General features: G+C 42.5%; 1 protein-coding gene across 1 annotated transcript in view; it reads right to left on the bottom strand.

The window, feature by feature from the left end:
* The window catches only part of LOC138453170 (cysteine-rich venom protein-like), a 635,825-nt gene that overhangs the window by 48,555 nt on the left and 561,737 nt on the right, over positions 1-25,533 (bottom strand). Inside the window, exon 9 of the mRNA XM_069605762.1 lies at positions 17,275-17,363. Within this exon, the coding sequence (XP_069461863.1) occupies positions 17,275-17,363 (89 nt within the window). The remainder of the gene's footprint in view (positions 1-17,274; positions 17,364-25,533) is intronic.

Genomic DNA, 25,533 nt, shown 5'->3' with positions numbered 1-25,533 from the left:
AACTGTGCCTTTTATAATTGCGATCTGGATTAAAGTAACATGATAGTGACATGTGTAACTGCAGATAGGTTTCTTGCTGCCGGTGTCATTTAATAATAGTGAACACTAGTGTCAGGGAGGGATTGGGACCCCTTTTACCCAGGAGTAGGAGGCGTAATAGGTTGTTTCCCAGAGCTAAACCTGCCCAGAGCTGAGGAGAGGAAATTGGGAGGGCCTCTGTCTCTTCTAAATGTACCTGGATGCAATTGTCAAATGCCACTTTTGCTTCCCTCATACCTACCGTGCCCCATTCTGACCAGTGTGCTCTATCTTCTATTCCAGGACTACAAAATCTAAATGTCCTTGCATAGAGGAGGGAACATGCAACCTACCAGCGGGAGGGCTGGAAGTTTACAACAAGCCAGTGGAGCACCACTTGCTGCATAACGGAAATACAAACTCTTATCCCACATGGAGTACAAACTTGTAACAGACTTTGATTTCAACTGGCTGCCGTTGCGGGTTACAGATGTACCCATGTGCAAAAAGGGATCAGGACTTAGTGAGTGTTTTATGTGTTCTCATCTCTGGAACCCGACCTTTGGGGGAGAACAAGGTAGTGATTGGCTTAAAGAACCAGGTGGGTGCCAGAAACAATGAGAAGGGGAGAAGGATAATAAAAAGGGATGCATGAAACAGACAGTATGGTGTTTGGCTGAGGTCAAGGGGAGAGTAGGTGGAACAAGTGACAAGCCAGAAGATGGTGCAGCAGACCATGGAGGGAAATTACAGACAGCATGTGCAGGATGAAGTATTGGTTGGTGAGAGAGTGTGAGATGGCATGTATGGTAATTAAGGTGAGTGAGTGAGACTAAGTGGGGGTGTAGGGAAGTAACTGAGGCTGAGTGAGAAATGTGAATGATGGAGTAAAAGGGGTTAATTGTAAGAGAAGTGGGGGTAGAATGAAGTGTTGAGTGGGAGGAGAGTGTAGTAGAGTGTAGAAGAGGATAGTGGGAGGAGAGTGTAGTGGAGAGTAGTGGGAGGAGAGAAGAGAGTAGTTGGAGGAAATTAGAGAGTTGTGGAGAGGAGTGTGTTCTTGAGGTCATCTGTGACTGTGGCCATCGGAATAGCAATTAGGTCATTAGGGTCACAACCAATCTATTATACTACATTATTTTCTAGAGTCAGAGCAGCCCCAGAGCTGAGATGGGGAAACACGGAGGTCCATGAGCATGCTTCTCCCCAAATACTTTCTCGCCACACTCACTCCTTTACTATGGGACCTTAGCCTCCATACACCTGCATCACTTTCCACTACACCTAATTCCTGTGCAATCTTACCACTTTCTCATACTTTCCCCTACCAAAAACCAATGAGTATGTCCATACTTGGTGTTAGGGAGAATTAGTGAGAACATTTTCTCCCTCTCTCGTGGGTTTTTACCTGATTTGGATTGTGTGGTTTACACTGTTTTTGGAGTCTGAAAAACTCCATAGGCATCTGCTTTTTGTATGGTGAGACACAGCACCTTCATTGCAGTGTCACCAATTAATCCTTCAGATTTCTGATAAGGTTTAAATACCTTTTCTTGTGTGAACTACAGTTCCCAAGAATAGTAAAGTGAAACTGACTTTACTTAAATTTCTCTTTGTAGGTCCAGCACACACCATCTAATGTGGAATGCTGCGGGGAATACCTAGTAGCCCCTGTTTCTACTTTCCCATGTAACAATTTTATTTTACCCTCACTACTTTAAATGGCTGGTGACAGTGGTATACTTTTTCCTACCAATGTGCTTTTCTACCACAGGCTGAACCCTCAGCTGCAGTATACCACCCATGGGTGAACATTTTGTCAAAGGGGCCCTTGTCTTTTTTTTCTCGCCATTTTCTGTTTGTGAGGTCTTTCTTGGGTTTTACTCTGTGCGTTGAGACAGGTTTGAGCCCTTTGTTTGTCTTGCCTTTGGCAGGCTTCAGCCATGAAGCTCGCCCCTGGCTCCGGTGTGTCTGGAAGGACAGCATGTGAGGGATTGTCCCAAAACTCCACTGTCCTTTGTCTCTAGGAATGCAACTGGTGATAATTGGCAGGCCACATTAAACGTTGGCGTGCCTCGAACAGCACTGTCATCCTCAAGAGCTGATTCATGTCAGCCAAAGTAGGTATATAACACTGAATTACTGTCCTTAATGCCTCAGTACACTGTTCTGGACCATCCTTAACACTTGGGAATACTTCACAGACATTCCTCAAATCATAAGGTATCCATGGGGCATGTGCTGTTACAAGGCTTCTCTCCAAACTACTTCAATGGGGCTTGAAATTACACATTTGCCATGCCATAGATTTCACCTGCATAAATCTGGGATGGGCTTACAGCGGTGGAAGCACTAGTTGCTTGTCTGACTGGGCTTGAGTTATGGTGTTATGCTGCATGACTGTACATGCTGCACGCATTTTTTGGGTTCTGCTTGCACTTGTGATTGAGCCAAGGTTGTGCATGGGCAATTTGCGTGCTATGCTTGAGGCAACTATAGTCTTATTAATATCTTGATCTGCCCCTGCCCTATCCACCACCCCAGCTTTATCCATCTTTAGTGTTGTAATTGGGCTATGTGGAGAAGTTGAGCTAGGCTTTGCCTCTCTTCCTTGCTCCTTCAACTGTTTCTGCAACTTTTCTATTTCATGTCTTATCTGTACATTCTTATCTGTCAGAAAACTCAATTTCAAACCCCTACTCTCTTATACCCTTCTGCAAATCAATTAAAAATGTCTTCCAACTCGCCCAACTTTATTTTATTTCCTCTTTTCTCTAAGGTAGGGATCTGCAACCTATTTGAAGAGAGGGTCCCCGGAATGCCCCTTTTGACCCCCATGTCAGCCTGACCCATGACAGCACGAAGAGTCAGAGATGCAAGATGCCGGTCTCTGTTTGGACAGCCCCCAGGAGAGCCAGTGACAAATCCAGTCAAGCCGGTCAAGTGGCACAGCGAGTAGAGCGCTTGGTTTGACATCCGTGCAGAGCTTGCTAACGCAGGTTCAAATCCCAGCAGGGCCAAACTCAGCCTTCCGAGGTCGATAAATGAGCACCACACACCGTGGGTAATAATAAGCAGTGCTCAGATACCTGAGGGTTTGTAGTGCTACTTAAATGCCAAATTATTATTATTATTAAATACTTATGCGAAAAGGTATTATCTCAGACCACCCTTCAAACTCTATCCTGCTATCCTCAACTAATGACAAATATCCTGCGGTGCTGACATCTTTAGAGACGCCATGACATAGTAATGTTAGACATGATGCACACTCACATTCATACATGAATTTAAATGGACGCACACGTGCACACACAAAGAACATGCTTACACAGTTCTGTAGGTAGAGGACAGCTAGATATACATACTGTCAAAAACTTATTATTTTTCATTATGTTTCTCCTTAGTCAAATGCAGAAATGCAGAAGTGCAAGGCAAAGAAGAGATGCAGAGCAAGTTTGCAGACGCTTATTTCAACTAACCATATGGAACTACAGGACCGCAAAAAGAACCTGGAAGGATCAAGTAATACTAACCCATACACAAATGAATACAATATAGAAAATATACATGTATAGCCATTATAGCAGAACCAAAGTAGAATTACATGTAGCCACAGGCCTCAAAACAAAAGATGAAGCAAATCAGAATCTGTCTGCACGAAGCACCAAGCAAAGGGTCACGGCCAAAGTCAGAGGCAAGCAGCATATTGCTAAGCCTGAGAGACAAGGGGCCACCTGCAAAAAGCAAATAAATCCTCACTAATTGCAGAGGAGAAAGATGAACTTTGTGGTCTTCACCCACATGATGCAGGACAAGCAAACAATGGTGATTTACCTGTGGTGAGAAGAGGAGTGGCTCCCAGCGAATCAGATATGAAATGATACATTGTGTTTTACAATGTTGCAACTTTGAAGGCACTCTCAACGGCAAGGTCGTAAGACTGACGGCAACATTGGGAACACATAGGGCCTCCTTACGAGGTTGGAGGTAGTCGTGGCGCTATTACCGGTACCGTGTCCGGTGCCGTTCAATGGGGATTTACCGGTCTATTCCGACCTTTGCCGGACCGGTAAGTCCCATTGGAAAAGCCATTCCCCATTCCCATTTCAGCCCCCATAGGGCTCGTTGGGAAGGGGGAAGGTGCTAATACCAGGTGTTAAGGAAGGGACCTGCTAAGGGACCTCGTAGTAGGGCGGTAAGGGATTACCGACACCGGTGCCCTTACCGGTGCCGGTAATCCCTTACCACCCACCTCGTAATGAGGCCCATAGTCTTTCTCATCACCTTGAGAAGGTGCACTGAGCACTGAAAACAGATCTGGGTTCCAGGCCTGAGGCGATCAATTCCAGCCAATCAGCGAACACAAATCCAGGGGTGGATGGCAGAGGGCAAGGGCCAATGGTAATCCTGCAACTCTGCAACAATTTAATAGATAGTTACTTGGGGAAGTGGCCGGCAAGACACCTGACATGCGAGGACCAATCACATAACCTCTATATGTGCTACCTATAGGCACTACCACCCCAACTACCCAATCATGTTCAAATGTAGGTTTTTGGGGAAGAGCCCCATGTTGTAACACAGTAACTGAACAAAATTACAGAGTACGGGACCAGGAGCTGTGATTTCTGGAGATTCTCAATGTCCTGTATGATCCCTGTCTGTTTGTGTAATAAAAAACAGTTCTAACTTTCCCTTGGATGAGTCCTCCATTTGTATGCTGGGACAGGATTCGTTGGACTTGGGTGCTCTGAACTGTGATTGCGTAGTTCAAATGCCGGATTTCTCTGGCATACCTATACAAAGTGGTAGCAGAGAGATGGTTCACTACATCCATTCGGCATAGAGCCTCCACTTCCGCCGCAGTGCCTGGAGGATGGTGGGGTGCCTCGAGGAGCGCGAGTGCACACGTAGGTGCACCCTGTGCAGAGGCCAACAGGAGCCAACTTGGAAATATCCTACCTGCGGTCCGTGAGGAGCCCAGCAGACCAGAAGGGTGGTGTGGCAGCTTTCGGATAGCCGGTAGCTGAGCAGCGTCAGTCAATCACGAGTGTAAGTATTGATTTAGCCACACAGCAATTGAGGTGGTTGGCAAAGAAATTATGGCTACGGGGTGGTCATGAGTATTGTTGAGCATTGGTGTAGCATTGTTAAGTAGTGTGAAGTATTGTGAAGTATAGCAGAGAAAGGAGCGGAGGCGGATGTCATTCTTGTGGTTATAGAACATTTGGTCATGAGGTAAAAGGTTTGGGCGAATAACCTAGACTATTGACTTAAGGGTACGGATGACAGAAATTATGTAAATATTGGATCTCTTGTGGATTGGGCGTTTTAACTCAGGACATGGATGATGGTATCCCCGTATATAGGGCTTGGCAATTGGAGCTAGCTTAGCTTGCAGAGGTGGTCTTCTGGATAAGTCTTGCGGAGGTGTTATATCTACAGGCCAATGCTGTAGGTATAGATTGAACACATGAAATATTAGTATTCCCTGTAAGAAGTCAGGACGATGGCTGTGGGTACATGTGGGAATTTTGAAAATGTCTGTGTCGTGAAAAATATAATTGTGAGCTCTGTTAGCGATTCCTACCATTCCCTTACCTAGCAAAAGGTGACGTCAACAGGGAGGTCTGTGTATAGGATTAGGAGAGCATGAGGAGGTGCAGAAAAGAATACGGACAAGGCTGTTCTGTGGCGGTGCACAGAAGGTGCATGCACGAGATTGGCGGGTGTGCCTGAGGAGGCAGAGAGTTGCAGAAGGTCGGTGCGCGGAGCATGCCTGGAAAGTTGGTTGAGAGCCATAGAGACTTGTGACAGCAGAACCACAATTGTTATTTCGAAACATGACATTGTGCATGAGCATATTGTGTAAAAACTGAAGAGTTGTCAAAAACCTCGACTCGAGGTCAAGTAAGTATTAAAAGCAATGTATTGTGGTAAAGGTGCGGGGGACATGCACCTACATCACCTATGTAAGTCCCTTTCCATGATATAAGGACAAGATTTGTAAATATAGGGCAGAATGGATAAAAAGCTCAGAAGGTAAATTGACTAAGCCATGGCCAAAAGGGCAGGAGAGTCTCCAAATATGTGCAGCAACCAATTCACACACACTTGCAAGAGGTTTATAAGGGGAAGTGAACGGCGCCGTAAAAGGCTGTGGCGACGTTAACCTATTAGCGCCTAATTACGAGGTCCCTTTGCGGGACCCGACCTTAACAGCTGGTGTAGACCAGCCGTTAAAGAAGGGACCCGCAAAGGGACCTTGGTGCTAATTACGGTGCCGCAATTTGCGGCACCGTACTTAGCGCCTTCCCCATTCCCATTGAGCCCTATGGGGCAAAAATGGGAATGGGGAAGGGCCATGGAGGAAGGGGGAATTATCGCCCCGCCAACCTTGTAATGGGGTGGTAATTCCCCCTTTCTCCATGGCGGAGTCGGTAACTTACCGGCATGCACCATGGTCTTCCGCCAGGGTCGTAATGAGGCCCAGTGGCTAAACCCATAAATTCTGACACAATGGATTTAATCAAAAAAACGGCTAAATCTAACACAGTGGCTATGCTCAAAAATGCAACTAAATGTGACACAGAGGATGTACTCTAAAATGCAGCCGAATAAAACAGTGGTTATACTAAAATATGCTGCTAAATATAACACATTGTCTATACTCCAAGGAATTTAGGTTTACATGGGGGTGAGTATTAAGCAAGGCTAGATTGCACTCAGTGCTATACTCAATATGCAGCTGAATATAACCCATTGGCTATACTCAGAAATACAGCTAAGTATAACACAGGGGCTAAACTCAAATATGCAGCTAGATTTGACACACAGGCTATGCTAAGAAACAAGCTGACTTTAAGTTGGTGGCACATTCAAAGCAAAGCTAAATTTAACACCATGGCACTGTTCAAATAAGCTGAATTCAATAGAGAGGCTATGCCTAAATGCAGCTAGATTTGACCCAAAGGCAGAATACTAAGCGCTGCTAAAGACAACACAGTGGCTATACTCGAAAGCAGCTGGATATTACACAGTGGCTATACGCCAAAGCAGTGAATTCAACGCATTGGCTATAATGAAATAAATGCAGCTACATATAACACATTGCCAATATTCAAAGGCAGTTAGGTTTGAATTGGGATGAGTATAAAGTGAGGTTAGATTCTACTCATTGGCGATTCTCAAAATAAAGCACAGTTGCTAAAACTCAAAAATGCAGCTAAATACGAAAGTGGCTCTGCTCTAAATGCAGAGAGATTTGACACAGGACAATGTGGAAATGTTTAATCAGGTCAAATGTCCCATGACCTGGGAATACGTACCGTCTGTACCGCTTCATCATTTTCATGTTTATAAGTACCTAGAAGTCTCTGATTGATAATTAATGTACATGTCATGTAGCCCTGTTGGGATGGGAAGTTGTTTTAAATGAGTCTTACCCATTTTCTGTCCCAAATGATTGACCCTTTATACATAATTCCATGCACCTCTTTTATCAGGTTTTAGATTATAATATCTGAATACAAGCTGACTTTTACTCTGGCATATTACGGCAGTTCTAAATTCTCTCGCCATCTGAATCTTTGCTTCTCTGCCATTAGATCCCTTCTATCTACTTGTCTACCTGCAGACCCTCCCGAGTGGTCACCTTCCCATAGAACTGGTTATTTGGCCATGTCCGTTCTCAGTAGAGGGTCTCCCGGACCTTTTTGTGCATTTTTGGGACCTTTGGGTTTCACCCTAAGTTACCCCAGGGTAATTGAGACGTGAACTCCTTGCTCACTGTGCTTAGAGAGTCACTGCTTCACCTCACTGATGAGGCCAGACTAGGCCAAAACATGTCTATGCTTGCTGTTGGTACTCTTGTTCAGAGGAGAATTCCCTAGCATTTCGGTGCTGGACTGCTCTTTTGGGTGGGACAAAGACTGATATGCAAATGATTACCGAGTGGGCACCTTCCCAAAGAACAGGTTATTTGTCAATGTTCATTCTCAGTAGAGGGGTTCCCAGACCTATTTGTTTTTTTGCTACTTGTCTACCAACCTATAACTCTGAGTCTTATTATTTCTGTGTAGCGTTTTATTTCCCCAATGTATTCTATTAATCCCCTTCATTGCATTTAATGCCACGTCTTCTACATTTCCTGGGTCCACCAGTGTTGCTCCTTCAGTTAAATGTCCTTTTGATAGTGCTTCCCTTTTGGGTTTGGAGAAGCCCTGAGAGGAGAAAAGGGCTGAGTCAACTCGCTGTTTCCCGCTGTGACTGTAATCCCCGCCATTTGCTGATTTCGCCTCGCTGTAGAGGCTGGGGCCGGGGAGCTGCAGCTATTGGAAGTGCCTGTAGCTTCAAACCACCAATGACGTAACTGACACACCCCCCCGGAACAGCATATAAAAACACAGCAGTGAACCCGTGCGGCGAGAAGCCATGAGAGGAGAAAAGGGCTCAGTCAACTCGCTGTTTCCCACGGTTTACACTGTCTGCTGCAAAAGTAGAGGAATCCTGGTAAGTATTAAAATGATAACCCAGATATATACGTGTAAACTGGTAGCAGCTGTGAACCGGAACAAAATATACATCATTAACCTGCAATTGTGCAGTGTTATAGGTCAGAAGAAGTACATGTTGGTAGATTTATTCACTTCGCATAAGACAACCAATTAAGCCCGGAAACAGTGAAAAGAAGCAAGTAGAACTGTCAGCTCATTTGTGTGCACTGATATATTAAGCAGTAACGAAAGATATTAGCAGCTTAGCAGCCTTGCAATGACTAAAAGTTATAATCTGAGAGGGTATTGAAAGATGGTATGAATAGACAAAGTAAAGACAGGCAATAGCTGGTGACCCAGATAATAACACAAGCGGAGAAAGAGAAAAACATTCTGCCCTCCTAAAAGCATATATCCAATGGATCAACAACGACCTGCATGCTCGAGCATAGTCAAATGTGACGAAAGAATATCTAAAATAAGGGACAGAACAATAAAACTCCCCATAATGAAAGCGAAAGGAAACCCAAACATAGTGAAAGTACATGCAAAGACTATTGTTGAATCGGATGGGAAGGCATTAGAAAAGGAAGAGACAACTAATAATTTCAACGAGAATAAAGACCGAAAAATAAAAGTATTGAAGAGGCAAAACAATTTGATCAAAGTCCTGAACAAAAAAATTTAATGATGAATGACATGCAGATAGCAAAGTCAGTAGACAAGTTAGTACAGGAATTGTTAAAAAATGTACATACTTTTGTTGAGTCAACCGAAATACAACAAAAAGAGGGCGCTTGTGAAGTGGAGGTGACATTGAATTCACTCGAATTAAATAAATCAGAAGAACTGCCTAGACATAATGACCAAACGGAGCAAACTGGCCAAAAAGGAAAACATGTGAAATTAGGAGAAACATCAAACATCAAATTGTCCCAATGACAAAAAGCTGTACAGGCGAAGGAAAGATGGCAAAAGAGATTCCAAGAAGAGTCAAAAATGTGCAATATTGGGAAAATAAGAACTGACGACGTGAGTCAGAAAATACAAAGATTGTCATTGGATATTACAGAGAATTAATCCCTCATGCAGGACCAAGAAAAACGATGTATTCTGTTTAACACCTTAAACATCAATGATACTCCAAAAATACAGAGGGAGATAACATCCACACCAAGATACAATACAAAAAAGGAAGAGGGGATTGCAGCCAGCAGAATTAGGGAATGGAAACAAGAAAATTATTCCAACAGCGAAGTAGAGAAGTTTCAAAAACAAATACAGCTGCAACACAGACGAGAAGTCATCAACAAGAAGCTAATGTTAATAACTTAGAAAAGGAGAAAATTGATTATCAAAATAGCGAAGAACAACACCCACAATATCGTTCAATTCCAACAACCATGTTGGATTTACAGAACACCTTAACGGCAGCAGCAACCCATGTTCTCATACCATATATGAAATTATATGAGACTCTTGCTGAGAATATAAGATCAAACAACAATGTTAGCAATGATTCATATGAAACAGATCTTTCTTGAATCATTTATAGAGAAAGTGCAAAAAAATGTAGGTAAAGAAGCTGAAACCACAATGAAATGGCAAGAAAGAATTAATGAGATGATCACGAATGGCAGACTGGAGAAAGCTACATTAGCTAAAGTGATGACAAAAATCATGCTGCTCACACATTGTAACGCTCATCTGGTTCCCACGGAGGCGCGGGCGTGGTCTGGACGGCAGTGGCCTCTTCGAAGGTGATGTTCAGCACCCTGAAGATGGAGTGGGCTGGGTTCCCAAATCCGGCTCGTCTGGCTCGGATGAATCCCCTTCTGTGAGAGAAAAGGAAGGGTTAATACTCTGCGGGTTTTGTGTTGATCTCCCGTTCCCCTTCTCACCCTCCTTGCAACCCTTCTGTAATTCCCTGTGGAGACTCACCTTAGGGATTGAAAAGGCGAGCTCTCCATCCTGCTTCTGATGCAGGGGCGCGTTGGGATCCAGTTATGTCACTGGATAGTAAGTTCGAGTTCGCTTGTCTGTTCCGGTAAGTACCGTAAATGTTTATGGCAAGCTTGAGTCTAAACTGTTCCTCTTCTCTTTTGCAGGTAATGGAAGACTCCGGGTTGAGGGCGGTTTCCGTCGAAAACCTGATTTCAGGTGAGTTTTGGTGTAGGCCCACTACTGTCTTTTCCTGTCTCTTTTCCCTTAGGGGCCGCAGTTCAAGAATGCTGAAGAAATGGAGCCGGTACGAAGCAGAAGCTGAATCCGACCTGTAAGCAGGTAAGTTTAAAATAGTTTGTTTGCTACGGTTCTTGCATTCACTAATGTGATGTTTGCTTTTTCCCCATAGGGGCCGGGGTGCTGAAATGCCCAAGGAATGGCATCGACCCGAAGGTAAGAAGAATTAGCTTGGCGGGTAAGTGCTTCTTGGTTATTTTCCCCTTCTCACCTTGCTTTCTTCTCTTCGTCTCCCCGTAGGTGCTGGAATGCTGCAGGAGATCCGGATGGGCGTCGCAGAGCCGAAGGCGCCACGTGCAGGTAAGAGAAGTGCGCTGAGATGTATGCGACGCGGTGAGTATTTAAAATGATGTCTTTTTGCAGGAACGTTGGCGCGCTGAATCCGGAATGCAGCTTTAACAGGTAAGGTTTGTTTTCACCCGTTTCTTCTTCCCTTTTCTATCCTTAGGTGTTTCCAGAATGCTGGCAGGCGTGGTCGAGGACTGGAGCAGGAGCAGGCATGGTGAGCGTCCAGCTGCTATAAGCAGAACAACGCAAAGCGTGGTTTGCTGTCTGGGCGTGGTTTAAATAGCCTTTCAAGTAGTCCCAGGTATGTATCCTTCCACTGAAGGTAAGTATTCTGCCACCAGCCACACCCGTGTGGTTAAGTAGTTCCTTTTTCATCTGGAAGTTGTAGAATGATCTGCCAGGTAAGGAAATTGCAGCATGGTCTGCCAGGTAAGTTTGCACCAAACACTATTCCTTCCATATCTTGTATGAGCCTGGCGCCGATGGTGCCAGGACTGTTATCCCTTATGAGCCTGACGCCAACGGCGCCAGGACTGAGTCCAAAGAGCCCCTGTCTGAGGTGGCTGGGACTTCCCTAGTATACATGTTGCCTGCCTCTGAGGGTGCCGGGCCCTGTCTGGCTCCTTGGAGGTAGGCATCATGACACACATAAAGAAAATCTAGCCATACAAACCATATCTGCGAAAAAAACTGTTGATCTAGAGAAAGAAAAGAGTAATTGATGAGATCCAGAAAATTGAAAAAGCTTAAAAGAAAATACTTGAAGAACAAGGAAACAGAAATAATCTTACCACGTAGCAAAATAAATTGAGATCGCTACAGAGGAACAAACCGATTGAAGTAGCACCGGAATTAAATGACCAAACCTTAATAACTCAAGCTAGGAGTCGTGACGTTATGCAAAAAGAGCACAAACTGGAAAAAAAGAATGGAGATTGACCCGATAAATTCTAAACAAGTGGAAAGCTTCTCTATATTTGAACTCAAAAATGGTAAATAATAATGGAAAAAAGATGAAAAAATAAGTCCAATATCAGAAAAATCAGAAGAATAACAATAAGACAAAAGGCAAACAAAAAGGTTTGAGAGCGTTCTAAAGGAACCTGTCTCTACCAATACAAAGTTTAAAACAAACTAAAATAAAAGAATTGACAAAAAAAGAATAATGAAGAAGACAGGAACCCTGCGACATCCCTCAAAAAGAGAAATGAATCAGAAAAGAAACAGCTAACAAATGATGAAATGGTCGAACTTTTGACCAATTTATCAACATATGAACATGGTAGCCAAGAATATGGAAGTAATGACCAATCAATTAATGGTATGATGGAGAATAATGAAACTTTGTACGTAGTAGACGAATATGAAATAGAAGTATCCAAGAACAATGTAGGTGAATCTTTATTGATTGTAGATATATCAGAAACTGACCTAGAATTTTCAACACACTCATATCAGTCGAGAACATCTATAAGCACAAATTGTACGATGGAGAGTACAGAGTCATCAAATGTGGAAGTGAAAGCTGGTGATGGAAACTATCGTGAAAACAGAAAATATGGGAATGAGCAGATAAGATAAGCAAGATTTACCAACCCCAGAAGAATAAGAGATGAAAACAAATTAAGAATTGAAAGACTAAAAAAATCAAAAGACGACTTAATATTAAACAGAACTAATAGTTTAAGACTATTTGAGGCAATTAGCAACCTAAAAGAGATCTTGTCAGAAGATACACAACGTGCAACCTTTCCTAATGATGCTCTCCTTGACGTAGTGGACATCGACTTGGTGGATAAAAGAAAATATGACTTAATAGTGGTAAATGGAAGAGAAATTTAAACATTAGGATTTCAAGTCATACAAGAAACAAATGAGGAGAAGTCGTATGAAGCGCAGAAAAAGGAACGAAAGGAAATTACAAAGGAAAATAAAAATGAAACCTCCAAAGATATCAAGCAAACTCGGATTGAGATGGAAATGTATAGAAGATACGAAAAAATAAGAGGTCCTCCAACTTCCGCTTATGAAAGCGCTCATTTGTCTAAATCATGGAAACAAGACAAACATAAAGAAATTAGACGAATTTATGAAGATTAACAATCAGAAAACCAAAAAAATCATTGATTAACTTTATGTTCTTTAGCCATCTGTTCAAGGATTCCAATGCAGAATTTAAATTAGCAGATATCATCTGTTTGCAGGAAACTTGGATAAGCGATCAACTAACTTCAGATGGCTTCCTAATAAACATTAATCTTGCTATTCAAAGACAGGAGGGACGTCATTCGGCAGCTTGAATTACTGCAATAAAAACACAGATAAGATTGGAAACGATTGAAACAGCTTATGTAGGCCACTTCATTCAAGTAACTGTTTTAGGAATAAAGAGTACATCTACACTTCAGAACAAGGTAGATAAACATAGTAGAGTAAAAAGAATTTCAATAATCAACATTTACTGGAGCACTTGTGAAGTGCCATTCAAAAGGTTCATAGATGAGACACTAACAAAAATAGATTAATTGAATTTGAAATATCCATCAATTGACATCCTAATATGCATAGACCTCAATATGCATATAGTCAAGCAAGATGGCACCAGAATACCATGTGATCTACAAGATAAAAAAGCCCAAATTTGGAAAAAGGAAATGGAACAAAGAGACCTGGAAATGGTAAATGAATTATGGCAAAAAAAAATAACGGTCCAGAGATGACAAGAAAGGGAAAAAACACAAGCTCGCTGCTGGATTATATCTACGTAATGCCGTATGCTCTTAACAAGAATACTAGCCTTTGAAGTGATCGATTCACAATTTAGTGATCAGAAAAAGGAATTATTAGATGGACACAAGAGTCGGAACAACGAGAGATGAGAAATTTACCTGAAATGAGCACCGACAATGCAGGAACAAGGCTAAGATTGAATGAGAGAAACATGAAAAAATGAAAACATTATTTTGAAGATCCCAACGTGCATATTACAGCTAAATTGAATTAAGTAGGAATACTCATTCCATATATAAAGAAGAGAAAGCAAAAAAGGAACCATAAACATCAATATAATGGCATTATTGTACAAATGAAGAAATAAGTAAGGAAAGATATTGCAAGAGCAGTAAAATTTCCAATAAATCAATGTAAGAAAGAATCCCGTCATATTAGAACACGATATAGAAACTGGATACGTGCCCAACAAGCATGGATATCTCAAAAGGATGCTGAAAAAATCCTAAAAACAATGAACCAAAGAAACACAAGAGAACTTTGGCCATTATTGAATAATAACGAGGAGGATCAGAGGATGAACCAGATTGTGGGCATATCAAATGAAAATTGGCGAAAACATTTTTAAGAGATCTACGCAGACCTGAAAATACAATAGATGTAATGCAAGACACAAACAAGAAAAGCTGGGAAAGAACTTGGACAATAGATGAAATAAGAACTCACATTAAAAAATGGAACTCTTCCAGAGGCCCTTGGCCCGATGGAATGAGTAATGTGATGATGAAAGAACAACCTGAAATTTGGGCTGGCATATGTTACCAGTTATTTAAGATCATTGGAAAAATGCAACAAATACCAAAAACTTGGAGAACTGCAATAATCATTCCGATCTACAAACAGGGGGCAAGGGCAAACCCTGCTAATTATCGCCCATTAGCTCTCCTAGACCCGCTGGGTAAAACCTTTGCAGCTTTTCTTGAGAAACAGCTATATGGTTGGGCAAAAAAAAAGATTGTTTTATGAAAGACAAAATGTTTTCACCAAGAATATAGGAATTCATCTTAACATCTTCCTATTAAATAGATTGAAACAAGAAGCTATAAAGAACAACATCTCCATTTTTGTGGACTTAAAACTTGCCTTTGATTCTGTTGAACAGATATAAGTAATGGGAGAAATTAAAAATATGCAAATGCCCGAACAATATATTGGAGCCTATAAGGGCACTATATTCACAAACATCGATAAAGATTTGATTAACAACCAACAGCATTTTATCAGAATCAACACCTACAGACAATGGTCTCAAACAAGGATGTCCTTTGGCAGCAACGTTTTTTCGTGCTGTACATTTCTGACCTAAAACTAACAAAAGTAGCAAAGGTGGGATTTCCTCCAATGTTGAATGCGACAAAAATACTGTACATATTATTTGCTGGTGATGCAGTCTTATTTGAACAAAACACAAAAAGGTCTACATCAAAGAATGAATACTTGCATACACTACATGGAGGAGAATAATCTAAAAATAAACATAGGAAAGACTAACTATGGCCTTGACAACAAGAGCGAACCCAGGGAGTAGACCTTTAAAGATATCTGTAAGAGGAGAGAGGATACTTACTGTGAATAAAGTAAAATATTTAGGAATTCGGGTAAACCAATCAGCAACAAATAAACAATGGAGTGAATATCTAAAGATGAAGGTGGAATCCTTAGCAGACGGCTTTCATCATTCATAGGAAATATGGCAAATTTTCGATGTTACCCGTTTGGAATTTCTATAAATAGAAAGCTGTTGCGATTTTAACATACAGGAGTCCATGATACATACGTCGATGGAAATCTAGATAAAGTGTAAAGGTATTTTCTGGAGGAAGATACTTGGCCTGCCAAAATCCTACCCGATGCCAAGAATTAGGTTTGGGCTAGGATTGCAATCCTTAGCAGCAACAGTTAAGTGGAAAACCCTTGAACTATATGGAAAATCCTTGACAGATGGAAATATACAAGCAATGACAATAACGCAAGATAAATTAAATGCCCGAAATGCAACTGTTATCAATGCCTGGAAAAAATATTGTGAACAACTACTCCAAGAATTGGATATTAAAGAAGAAATGTTGTTAAATAGACCACAGAAAGTGAAATTGAAAATTAAAAGCACGATTGGATACTAACCCAAAATACCAAAGCAGAATATAAATTGAATATACAATTAGAACAAGATATAAGAAAGCTGAATGAATTACTGCAATACTTAAACAAATTTCTGGATCGAGAAATTCGAGACACTGTCCTAAAATTAAGACTTAATGCGCAACCTACGAGAGAACATCTGGCGCAGACCAACCAAATAGAGAAACACATGAATGGTTGCAGATTCTGTGCTCTGGACAACCAAGTAGAGTCAATTTACCATCTGATAATGGAATGTTCTGCCCTGAACGATAAAAGGCAAATATTTTCAAACATGTTGCCCAAAAACAATAGTAACTTTGACAAAAATCAATGATGGCATCCTATCATGTTGGGGCAGGACAAAAGGAGGACCATGAGAGTTGTGCAATTTTGGGCCTCATTGAAATTAAAAAGTAAGGAATAGTAACAAACAAGATGATATGTAACAAATTTAAAGTTTTTATGAAATTTTAGAGGATAAGGAATACTGTCTTATGTTAAAAGGAAATTAATGTAAACTTTGATGACAACTAAATCATGAATAAAATAAAAATAAATAAATATTGCTTCCCTTTAGGTGTCACTGTGTACATGATCACATGCTTCGCTAGCCAGTCTTGTTTCTTAATCGAGGCTCATCATGAGGCAGTATCACGTTGCTTTTTCGACAGTAATTACTTTGTGAAAATTTACTATGAAATAATTACTTCGAAATTACTTCGAAAAATATGGATATTTATGGGTTAAGAGGTACAAATGGGGTGGAGAGAGTTTTGGGTAGAGGTAGCATTGAAGGGGAAGGGGGACATGGTGGGGGAGCCTCCCCCCCAACAAATCTGAAGTAAAAATGGGAAGTAATCACGCCATAGTAAATTACCACAAAGTAATTACTGATGATGAAATGACATGGAAAGGCATAATTGACCTGTAGACAGTTGGCAGATATGGGGCAATTATAACAGCTTTCCTATTCTTCAAGTCATTAATGGTGTGATTATTTTACCATATTATGAAAATATGTAATAATACAAAACATTCTGTATCTGAGTCTGCAGTGTTTGAGTTGATTTGGAGCTACTGTGTGGCTGCTTCACTGAGGGGTGGCTGTTTATTTCAATGAACAAATACTCATTTGTAAATTGGGTTCCTCATAATTATTGGTTAGAATTTAAACAGTGTGGACAAAAATGATATTTGCCTGTTGTGATATATTTTCATTTATTGCAAAATTAACATTTTGTTTTGAAAAACATTAAATGTAATTTACAAATATTCATTATGTTGCTTTTACACATGTAGGCCTGATTTACAAACTTACTGCAAAGTCCGTCTTCACATGTGTCCTTGCACAAAGCACATGGTTCACCTTTTGTGTATGGAGTATATAACCTGCTGTATTGATTCCCCCTACAAATACAAATACGAAAATTTAAAAAAAGAAAGAAAAGAAAGTGGAATTGTGAAACAGAACACTGACATTTGTATGGCTCCAAAATTAATTCAAAATTTATTTCATGCATTGACGCCATTTCAACAAAATTGAAGGGCCATAATAGACCTCACAAGACCATTGGATGCAATGATTAACTCAACAATAAATGTAATTTACCCGAAATATAATGTATGTTGTTCTCAGGAATACAACTCAAGGATGCAGCGGAATATTAAATATTAATTTATAACTGGTGAAAACAACCATCTACAGAGAGCATTGAAATCTGATGAAAATGTCTAAATTACAGAGGTTGCAAAATGGTCGACATGGGATGCAGGCAGAAGTACAGAAGAAAGGACTGTTATCCTTTGCCAACATAAAAAATATCCACAATATCAGTTTTGCAAACATATCTAATTTCAGAAATGTTGCCATTTCTTTGTGAGGTTACGGTCTAAATCATGCAAACAAAAGGCTGACTTTGTGAAAGACAGCGGCAAAGGCGTCTCTCTGCAAGGTCATGTTTTTGCCCCACCCCCATGGCTATTTCTGGCTATTTTGGAGGACCCTTATGTGACAGGTGTCCTTGAACTACAGCATCTGAGGACTGATGATCATAAATCTAGCAAATTAATGTTCTTGCTATAGCAATAATAACAGTGTATTTCTAAATAAACTTGTATTCAAAATGCATAAATCAATATGGTTAATGAGGCATACACAATAACAGTACATACTCCTATACATCACTGTAAAACACACACACACACATGTGTTAATCAAAACAAAAGTGCAAGTGCATACCTAATAGGTTAACACCTAAAGTGCAAGTGTAACGTAAGAATAAGGAACAAATCTACAAACTGACAAAACTATCTACTATCCAAAAACAAGAGTTCTTTGATTGTAACAATTTCTTTGAGAAAGGCTTACATTTCATTAGACAGAATTCATCATAAAGACCCCTAGACTCAAATGTCATTCATGGAGGAATTGGTTGACGTTATAGTTAATGTTTTGGCGTATAATCCTTAACAATGCGTTTTCTTCAAGACCTTTCTCTTTCTCAGTAAGTAGGCACATTGTATCAATAGGTCAATTAAATATAAAGTTGTCCATGCATCATTCGTCTGAGTCAGATAAAACTAATCAAAATAAATAAAGCCGAAATTATGAATAAATTCTTATTTCCCCTCCATCTGCCACTCATCTATTAAAGTTTAGGAAGATTTGGGCAAGCCTCAACGTCTACTCGCCAAATGGAAGTGAGCGACACACAACATAAGCACCAATGGTCAACAAAGACCATTATCTTCTTAAATTCTTATAGGTCTGTCAATTCATATCGAATAAATCCCTAATCAGAGTTGACAAATGGCTTAATTAGTCCCATCATTAGCGGTCTCTGTAAACTCAAAAAGGGGTTATGTCGTGAGGGCTTGTGAGGGCTCATGTGTGTCATTTTCATGCTCAGCGGTTATCGTCACCTTACAAAAAGGTTATTGAGGTAAAAGGTTGCTAACACTGCGCTCGTAATAATTCAGATACATTACACTTAAATTACTAGTCTTGATGGAGGGCAGCAACATATTTTACTTAAAATTTCCCCATAGGCATTTTAACTGACGCCTGGTCTCCATACAAAGCACACAAACACCATCCACCTAAGAGGCAGATACGATATACTGTTGCGTACTAGTCATGTGCATAACATGACATCGTAAGGCATCTGTGTTCCATAGCAACTGCTACATGTAACTGGAACTCAAGTGTCAGCGGTGTCATATTGAGTTAGTATTACTCGTGCCTGATCACATCAGCAATGTAATGATGTAACAGCCTTTGTCAACCACAACATACATGTTTGGTACTGGCTACAGCAGTGCCATCTTAAGCTAGTATTTATCATGTCTGCTCGTGCCTCTTATTGTCAGCATTTAAGGAACACATTGTCAGCAGCCTAATATAAGCTTCAAAGACCTCAACACATATAATTATTGGAAGTAAAAGTTGGCCCTAAGCACGGTACAACTTAAATGATACAAGCAGATAAAGAGTGTACATTCTATTGCTTGCTGGTATATGAACACAACGAGTCAAAATCACAATTTCAAGCTGTGATGCTGGAAATGCATTGGATGAACAGGGCCTCCATGTCCCCTTGTCCTGTACTCCTTTTATTATGTGTGTTCTGTGTTATTTTCTGCACAAGAGTCCATGTGGGACTCCTGGCAGTGCAGCTCTTCCTCTTTTTGGTTATGGTGAACAGACACTTGGGATGCCCTTATGGCACCCATGGGTGGGAGTACAACCCAGTACCCCTAGTGTATGTTTTTGGGCACCTGTGTGTGGCCAGCAGAGCCGGGTATGGGCTGGTGGCAGCTCCATGCTGAATTTGACAGGAGCTGTGAGTATCCTCCATTTTTGGATACTCAGGCCCTGCCATTGGAATCAGTTGATTCCTGATAGGAGACAATATGGCCCCTGTGGCGTCTTGCTTTCTAGTTTCTGTTACCTTGTTTTCCCAATGTTCTGTGATGCCCTGACTGTCCCTTCCCCTGACTGTCTGTTGGGTGAAAGTTCCACATATGGTACAGTGGGGAAGTCCAGGCCAGAATGGCTGGAGCTTTCCCAGTGACTGCATGTTATGGGTGTACACATTGGGGTGGGACCTGGGTGTATGGAGTGTGTGACTAATAAACATTTCATGTAATGGGTGTCTGGTTTCTGGTGTGTGACACAATGAATCAGACAGCCCTGCCTGAAACTGGTATGAATGCAGTGTGTTGTGCTGAATGGCTGGGTGCTTGCCCCAATCCACATTCCTTGTTGTGAGTGTCTGGATGGAGAAGAATGGCATGAATGCACTGTGAACCTGATTGACTGCCTGTCTGAGGAATGCCTTTCTGAACGATTGGCTGCGCTGGCCCAGCAGTGTGGATGAGAGACAGAACAGTATATCTGGGGACCTCGAACTGACTAGAATCGTTCAGAAGCTGAAGTCAAAACTTGATGCTTATTCTCAAAGCCGAGCCGGAAGAAGAATTGCTGTTACTTTCCTTCGACGCAATCTGAAAGCTGTCATACCTACGAGGACTGATCCAAGAGAGGACCTGGCTGGGAGACCTCTTCCCGAGCTACGAGGGAACATCGTGCACCAGCTAACCATCACCAAGGCTCCCGGAAGCCAATCCCAAAACGACTGTCAACCGGAGATGGGGACCGCCGAGGAATCTGAAGTGAAGAGCACAGACGTCGAGGCCACTGGGGCCGCAACGCTCCATCGCCTAAGACACTTTGAAATCAAGGACTCCCTTGCTCATCACCGTTGACCGCTTTGTCCCACCGGAGAAAGTCAAGGTCGCCGACAAACCGAGGAGAATCCACCGGTGGGATTCCTGCCACTCGCAGTCCACAAACACGCCGACGAAGATCCGAAAGCCAGCAGTGGTCGTGTCCCGATCATCGATGACATCGACGAAAATGCCGACACCCACTGCCAGGCCTACGTTCTTCGGCAAGTACTCATTTTGCTGCAGAGACAAAGGCTGCATTTTACCTGGAAACGCTTCCTTAACTCAACGCTGAGTCCGTTGCACTGCGAGCTGAGAGCTCTTGCTCGGACGTTTCCTGCTTCCTGGAGGAGGCGGGACTTTGCTTCATCACGTGACTAATCACGTGACCATCTGCGGCTACTTATTGAGATCTAAACCGCCCGAGCGGCGTGTGCTGCTGCAGAGACAAAGGCTGCATTTTACCTGGAAACGCTTCCTTAACTCAACGCTGAGTCCATTGCACTGCGAGCTGAGAGCTCTTGCTCTGACGTTTCCTGCTTCCTGGAGGAACTGGGACTTTGCTTCATCACGTGACTAATCACGTGACCATCTGCGGCTACTTTTTGAGATCTAAACCACCCTTGCGGCGTAAAGACCTTTGGAGTTAAGCCTATTGGCTATTAAACGGCTGTTGTGTGCTGGAGGCGCAACCCTGAAGACAGCAGATCCAGAGAGGAAAGCTCAAGTTTAATCAAGTTACCTTTGGAAATCAGGACCTGGACCAGGGCTGTGATGGCCCCACACACGCGGCAAAAGACTCTACTCGATCTTGAGTGCCAAGGTACGTCGCAGAATGTTTCCACTATTACTAGTACAGACATAAATCTGAACATAAACACTACGGCTGTGGTTGATGCAAGTGACCGGGAAAACGAAAGTAAAATTGCGAGGGTGGTTGTGGGAATGGGAGTCCCTATATCCCCTTATGCCACTCAGAATTTTCCTCTCAGTGTATTGCTTAATCCACCTCTTGACCCGATCTTATTAAATAAAACCCTGAATGAGGATATAAATAATTCATTTAAGTTGCCTTTAACCATCGGCTCGGTATCAGAGAAATCGGCTGCGCTTTCGTCTGCAAACACGATGGAAAGCGCGTCGGTCCCGGAGACCAAAGGAGGAAGTTTAACTGAACAACCAGGGGTCTTTTCTATTGAAGCACAAGACACTAACGCCAGTATAGCTATTGTGGTCAATACTTCCTCGTTCCAATCACCATTTGATGTGACAGATACAGAAGTTATGCAAATACACATTTCTCCAGATGTCAGAGGATCTAGATTTGTCTTTGTTCCCCCTATTAAAGGAATGGTCTAGTAAAAATGTTTATTGTCCCTACGGGTCGGCCATGTTTTTTTAAGCCTAAGTGGCTCGATTTTAGAAAACTTTCCTATGGACCTTACCCGAGTTTTCGTCCATTAAACGCATGCGAAAACATGCACCAGGGAGCCGCCATTTTCTGATAATCCTATCTTTTCCCCGATCGCCCTGGCTGACCTGCTTTTGCGGCACTAAATCAATCCCCCCCCCGAGCCTGAAATCAGCAGACTCGTACTGCCCATTTCCCAACGCCAAAGCACGTCTCGTGTCAACATTCGCTGCGCTTCAGCTAATGACGTGTCGCCATGGAAATGGCAAGACGCCTTTTTCCTCAATAAGTATAAACAGACCGTTTCACAACACACAGCAGCAGATTTTCGATTCCATTCCTCTCTCTGTGTTACTTTGAGTATTCTGTGACTCTTTTCAGTGCTCTGGTCAGCTACCTTCACCGCTTGTAGCCCGTGTGAACAGATACCAGTACCACAGCTATAAATTATTTTAGTTTGTTTAACACACAATGGCTACAATAATGCCCTACATGTACGAGCCCGAGTACACCGAGGAGGAAACTCTAGAAAGGGAAGCACGCGAAAACGATGGGGATTCGGACGGCAGTTGGCAGGACGAATCAACAGATGAAGAGCCTGGGCCTAGTCGAATGGACGGCGTCTCCACCTGGTGCACATGCAATCGGTGCGAGCTAATGCCAACTGAGGACGAGAACTGCTGCTGCCGAGAAAACTCGGGATGCCTGGCCTACATTTCGGAAGGCGAGCCACGACCGCAATGCATCACCGAGCTGCCAGACTTCAGGGCAGCCTGCCTCACACGGGCCGTGTTGAGAATAATGATGGTGCTTATGCACGAACTTTGCGCAACTGTTCGTCCTCGTAATCCGAGTAATGAGTAAGTATACTCTGCTTGTCATGCCACTCCTATTTCATGATCTTCTACTGTATCCAAAATTACATCTACATATCATTGTAACGCATGTAAGTCGTTCAATAGTGTGCATTGTCTAGATAGCATTTGTCCGTGCAGAATGCCATTAGTTACAAGAATTGTCATTGACAACAAACGTTTATTAAACTTATCTTGGTCATTTAAAAACAGTTTGTTTCATTCCTTTTCACAGGTGGTACAGGCTGGTGGCCTATCGTTCCTTTACATAGTGGCTCCACGGGAGGCTTGGACACCGCGTTCGAAGAGTGATACCCGCCTGTGCCGTTCGTGCCATTAGAGAAACGTTTCCGAGTGACAGCGGTCAGTACAGGGGATTTTCTCTCGCTGTGCTGCAACCTGACCTGTATAATCTTTAAAGTCTTGTATTTTTGTGTCATGAAAATAAGATACAAAATAAAACACCACATATATTTTAACAACGTTTGTTTCAATTTTTTAAATGAATCAAGTGTGTCGCCATTCAAGGATGGACGTCAGACATCTGTGCTCCGAATGGGTGAAGGTCTGGTCGCTGTGAAGCAGGGTGGTCACTATCTATCTAAGCTAACATAACATATTCCCGATAATGCATGCACTAAATAACACTTGTTCAAAGTCTTTCAGTAGGTTATGTCTCTATAAAAGTCACACATATATCTATACTAACAATTACCATTGGATTATACAGGCCTTAGGGTCTTGACCACTATAATACACCGGTTGAAGTGTGGGTCTGTGCTCACAAGAATCTCCGGTATGTGGCATTTGTTATTGATAAGCAATGATATACTATCATTGATATAAAGGCGATATACTATATATTGATATAAAGGCGGTTCGCGCCGGTGGGTGCGCGCTGGCATGGGGGGCTGTCAGGGGTGCGAAAGGCCAAGGTTCCAAACTACATGTACACTTCAAAAGGTGTCCCACGCCAAAGGGCCATTGTTCACATGGTCTCCTCAGACCCCGTGTCTCCAGGCAAGCCTCCCCTGAGGCAGGCCGCCCCCCTGTAATCCACATAAGTGTGTCTCCATTCAGCAGTCTTCCTGTGCCTTATTTGCATGCCCAGGCCCATCCATCCCACCCCCCTGTATCAAAGGCGGTTCGTGCCGGTGGATGCACGCTGGCATGGGGGGCTGTCAGGGGCGCGAAAGGCCAAGGTGCCAAACTACATGTACACTTCAAAAGGTGTCCCACGCCAAAGGGCCATTGTTCACATGGTCTCCTCAGACCCCGTGTCTCCAGGCAGGCCTCCCCTGAGGCAGGCCGCCCCCCTGCAATCCACATAAGTGTGTCTCCATTCAGCAGTCTTCCTGTGCCTTATCTGCATGCCCCAGGCCCATCCATCCCACCCCCCTGTATCAAAGGCGGTTCGCGCCGGTGGATGCGCGCTGGCATGGGGTGCTGTCAGGGGCGCGAAAGGCCAAGGTGCCAAACTACATGTACACTTCAAAAGGTGTCCCACGCCAAGGGGCCATTGTTCACATGGTCTCCTCAGACCCCGTGTCTCCAGCCAGGCCTCCCCTTGAAGCAGGCCGCCCCCCTAATAGCACGACATACATATGTCATTCATTCACAAAGACACCCCAGTTTCTAATACTTTAAAAACCACTCGATATGTCTCATGAGAACATCTTTGTGCTTTGCAAGTCAACTCCTGAACGTGCCACCTGGGAACCACTGAGATCTATGCTAATCTGCTCGTCGTCGTGCTATCCGTGAACTTCTGTGACCGCTTCGAGCATACCCATCAGTGCGCTACCTGTGGCCATCCACCTTTTCTCCCGCAACATACTGCTCTGCTTGCTGAATCCAACTGTTTGTTGGTCAAGGTAAGGCCATGTATCCTGGTCATATTTCGCAGATTTTTAAATTTCTATCTATTTGCGAGTAGAGTACCCAATAGTGCTATGTTCATTGGTCTCATTACTATTGACTTGAATTTCCATTGCTATGCTAACAATAGATCTATTTATTTTCATCTGTGTCAATTGTCATCGAATTGCATCCTTCGGGGGTCCAGTCTATGATGTAAGCATGTTTCCTTCTCGTGCAATACAGAACATCCAAGGGATGAGTCACATGTTCAGTTTTTAGTCACATCATTAATACATTTCTGCAACTTATGCAAATACTAAGCCGCACATAATGAACTGGTATAGTTCCTGGGACCAAAACAAACCTTGCATTGATCATTGTATGATTCATTTACTTTTGTATCAAATCTTTATTCTTGAAGATTGTATAATAATGTCGATATTTACTTTTCAGATTTATCAACAATGCCTGCCTGTTCTATTAGCGGTTGCACTTCGAAGACCCATGCGAAATCTGAAGGCACTACAATGCATGTATTCCCGAAAACTGTTGATCGAATAAGAGAATGGGTCAGACATTGTGGATATCCACTGGATGAGCTGGAAAGTAGAGTCCAACAAGTCTTACAGGACAAGAGGGGTGATCGATACTGCATCTGCAGCCGGCACTTTTCCTTGGACATGTACACAACTTCTTGGGTAACAAAGAAGAATAAACGGCGAAC

The sequence above is a fragment of the Ambystoma mexicanum genome, chromosome 4p (genome assembly GCF_040938575.1).
Source record: "Ambystoma mexicanum isolate Mex_15411 chromosome 4p, UKY_AmexF1_1, whole genome shotgun sequence".
Lineage (NCBI taxonomy): Eukaryota > Metazoa > Chordata > Amphibia > Caudata > Ambystomatidae > Ambystoma > Ambystoma mexicanum.
This window is presented reverse-complemented; position numbering and strand designations above follow the sequence as displayed.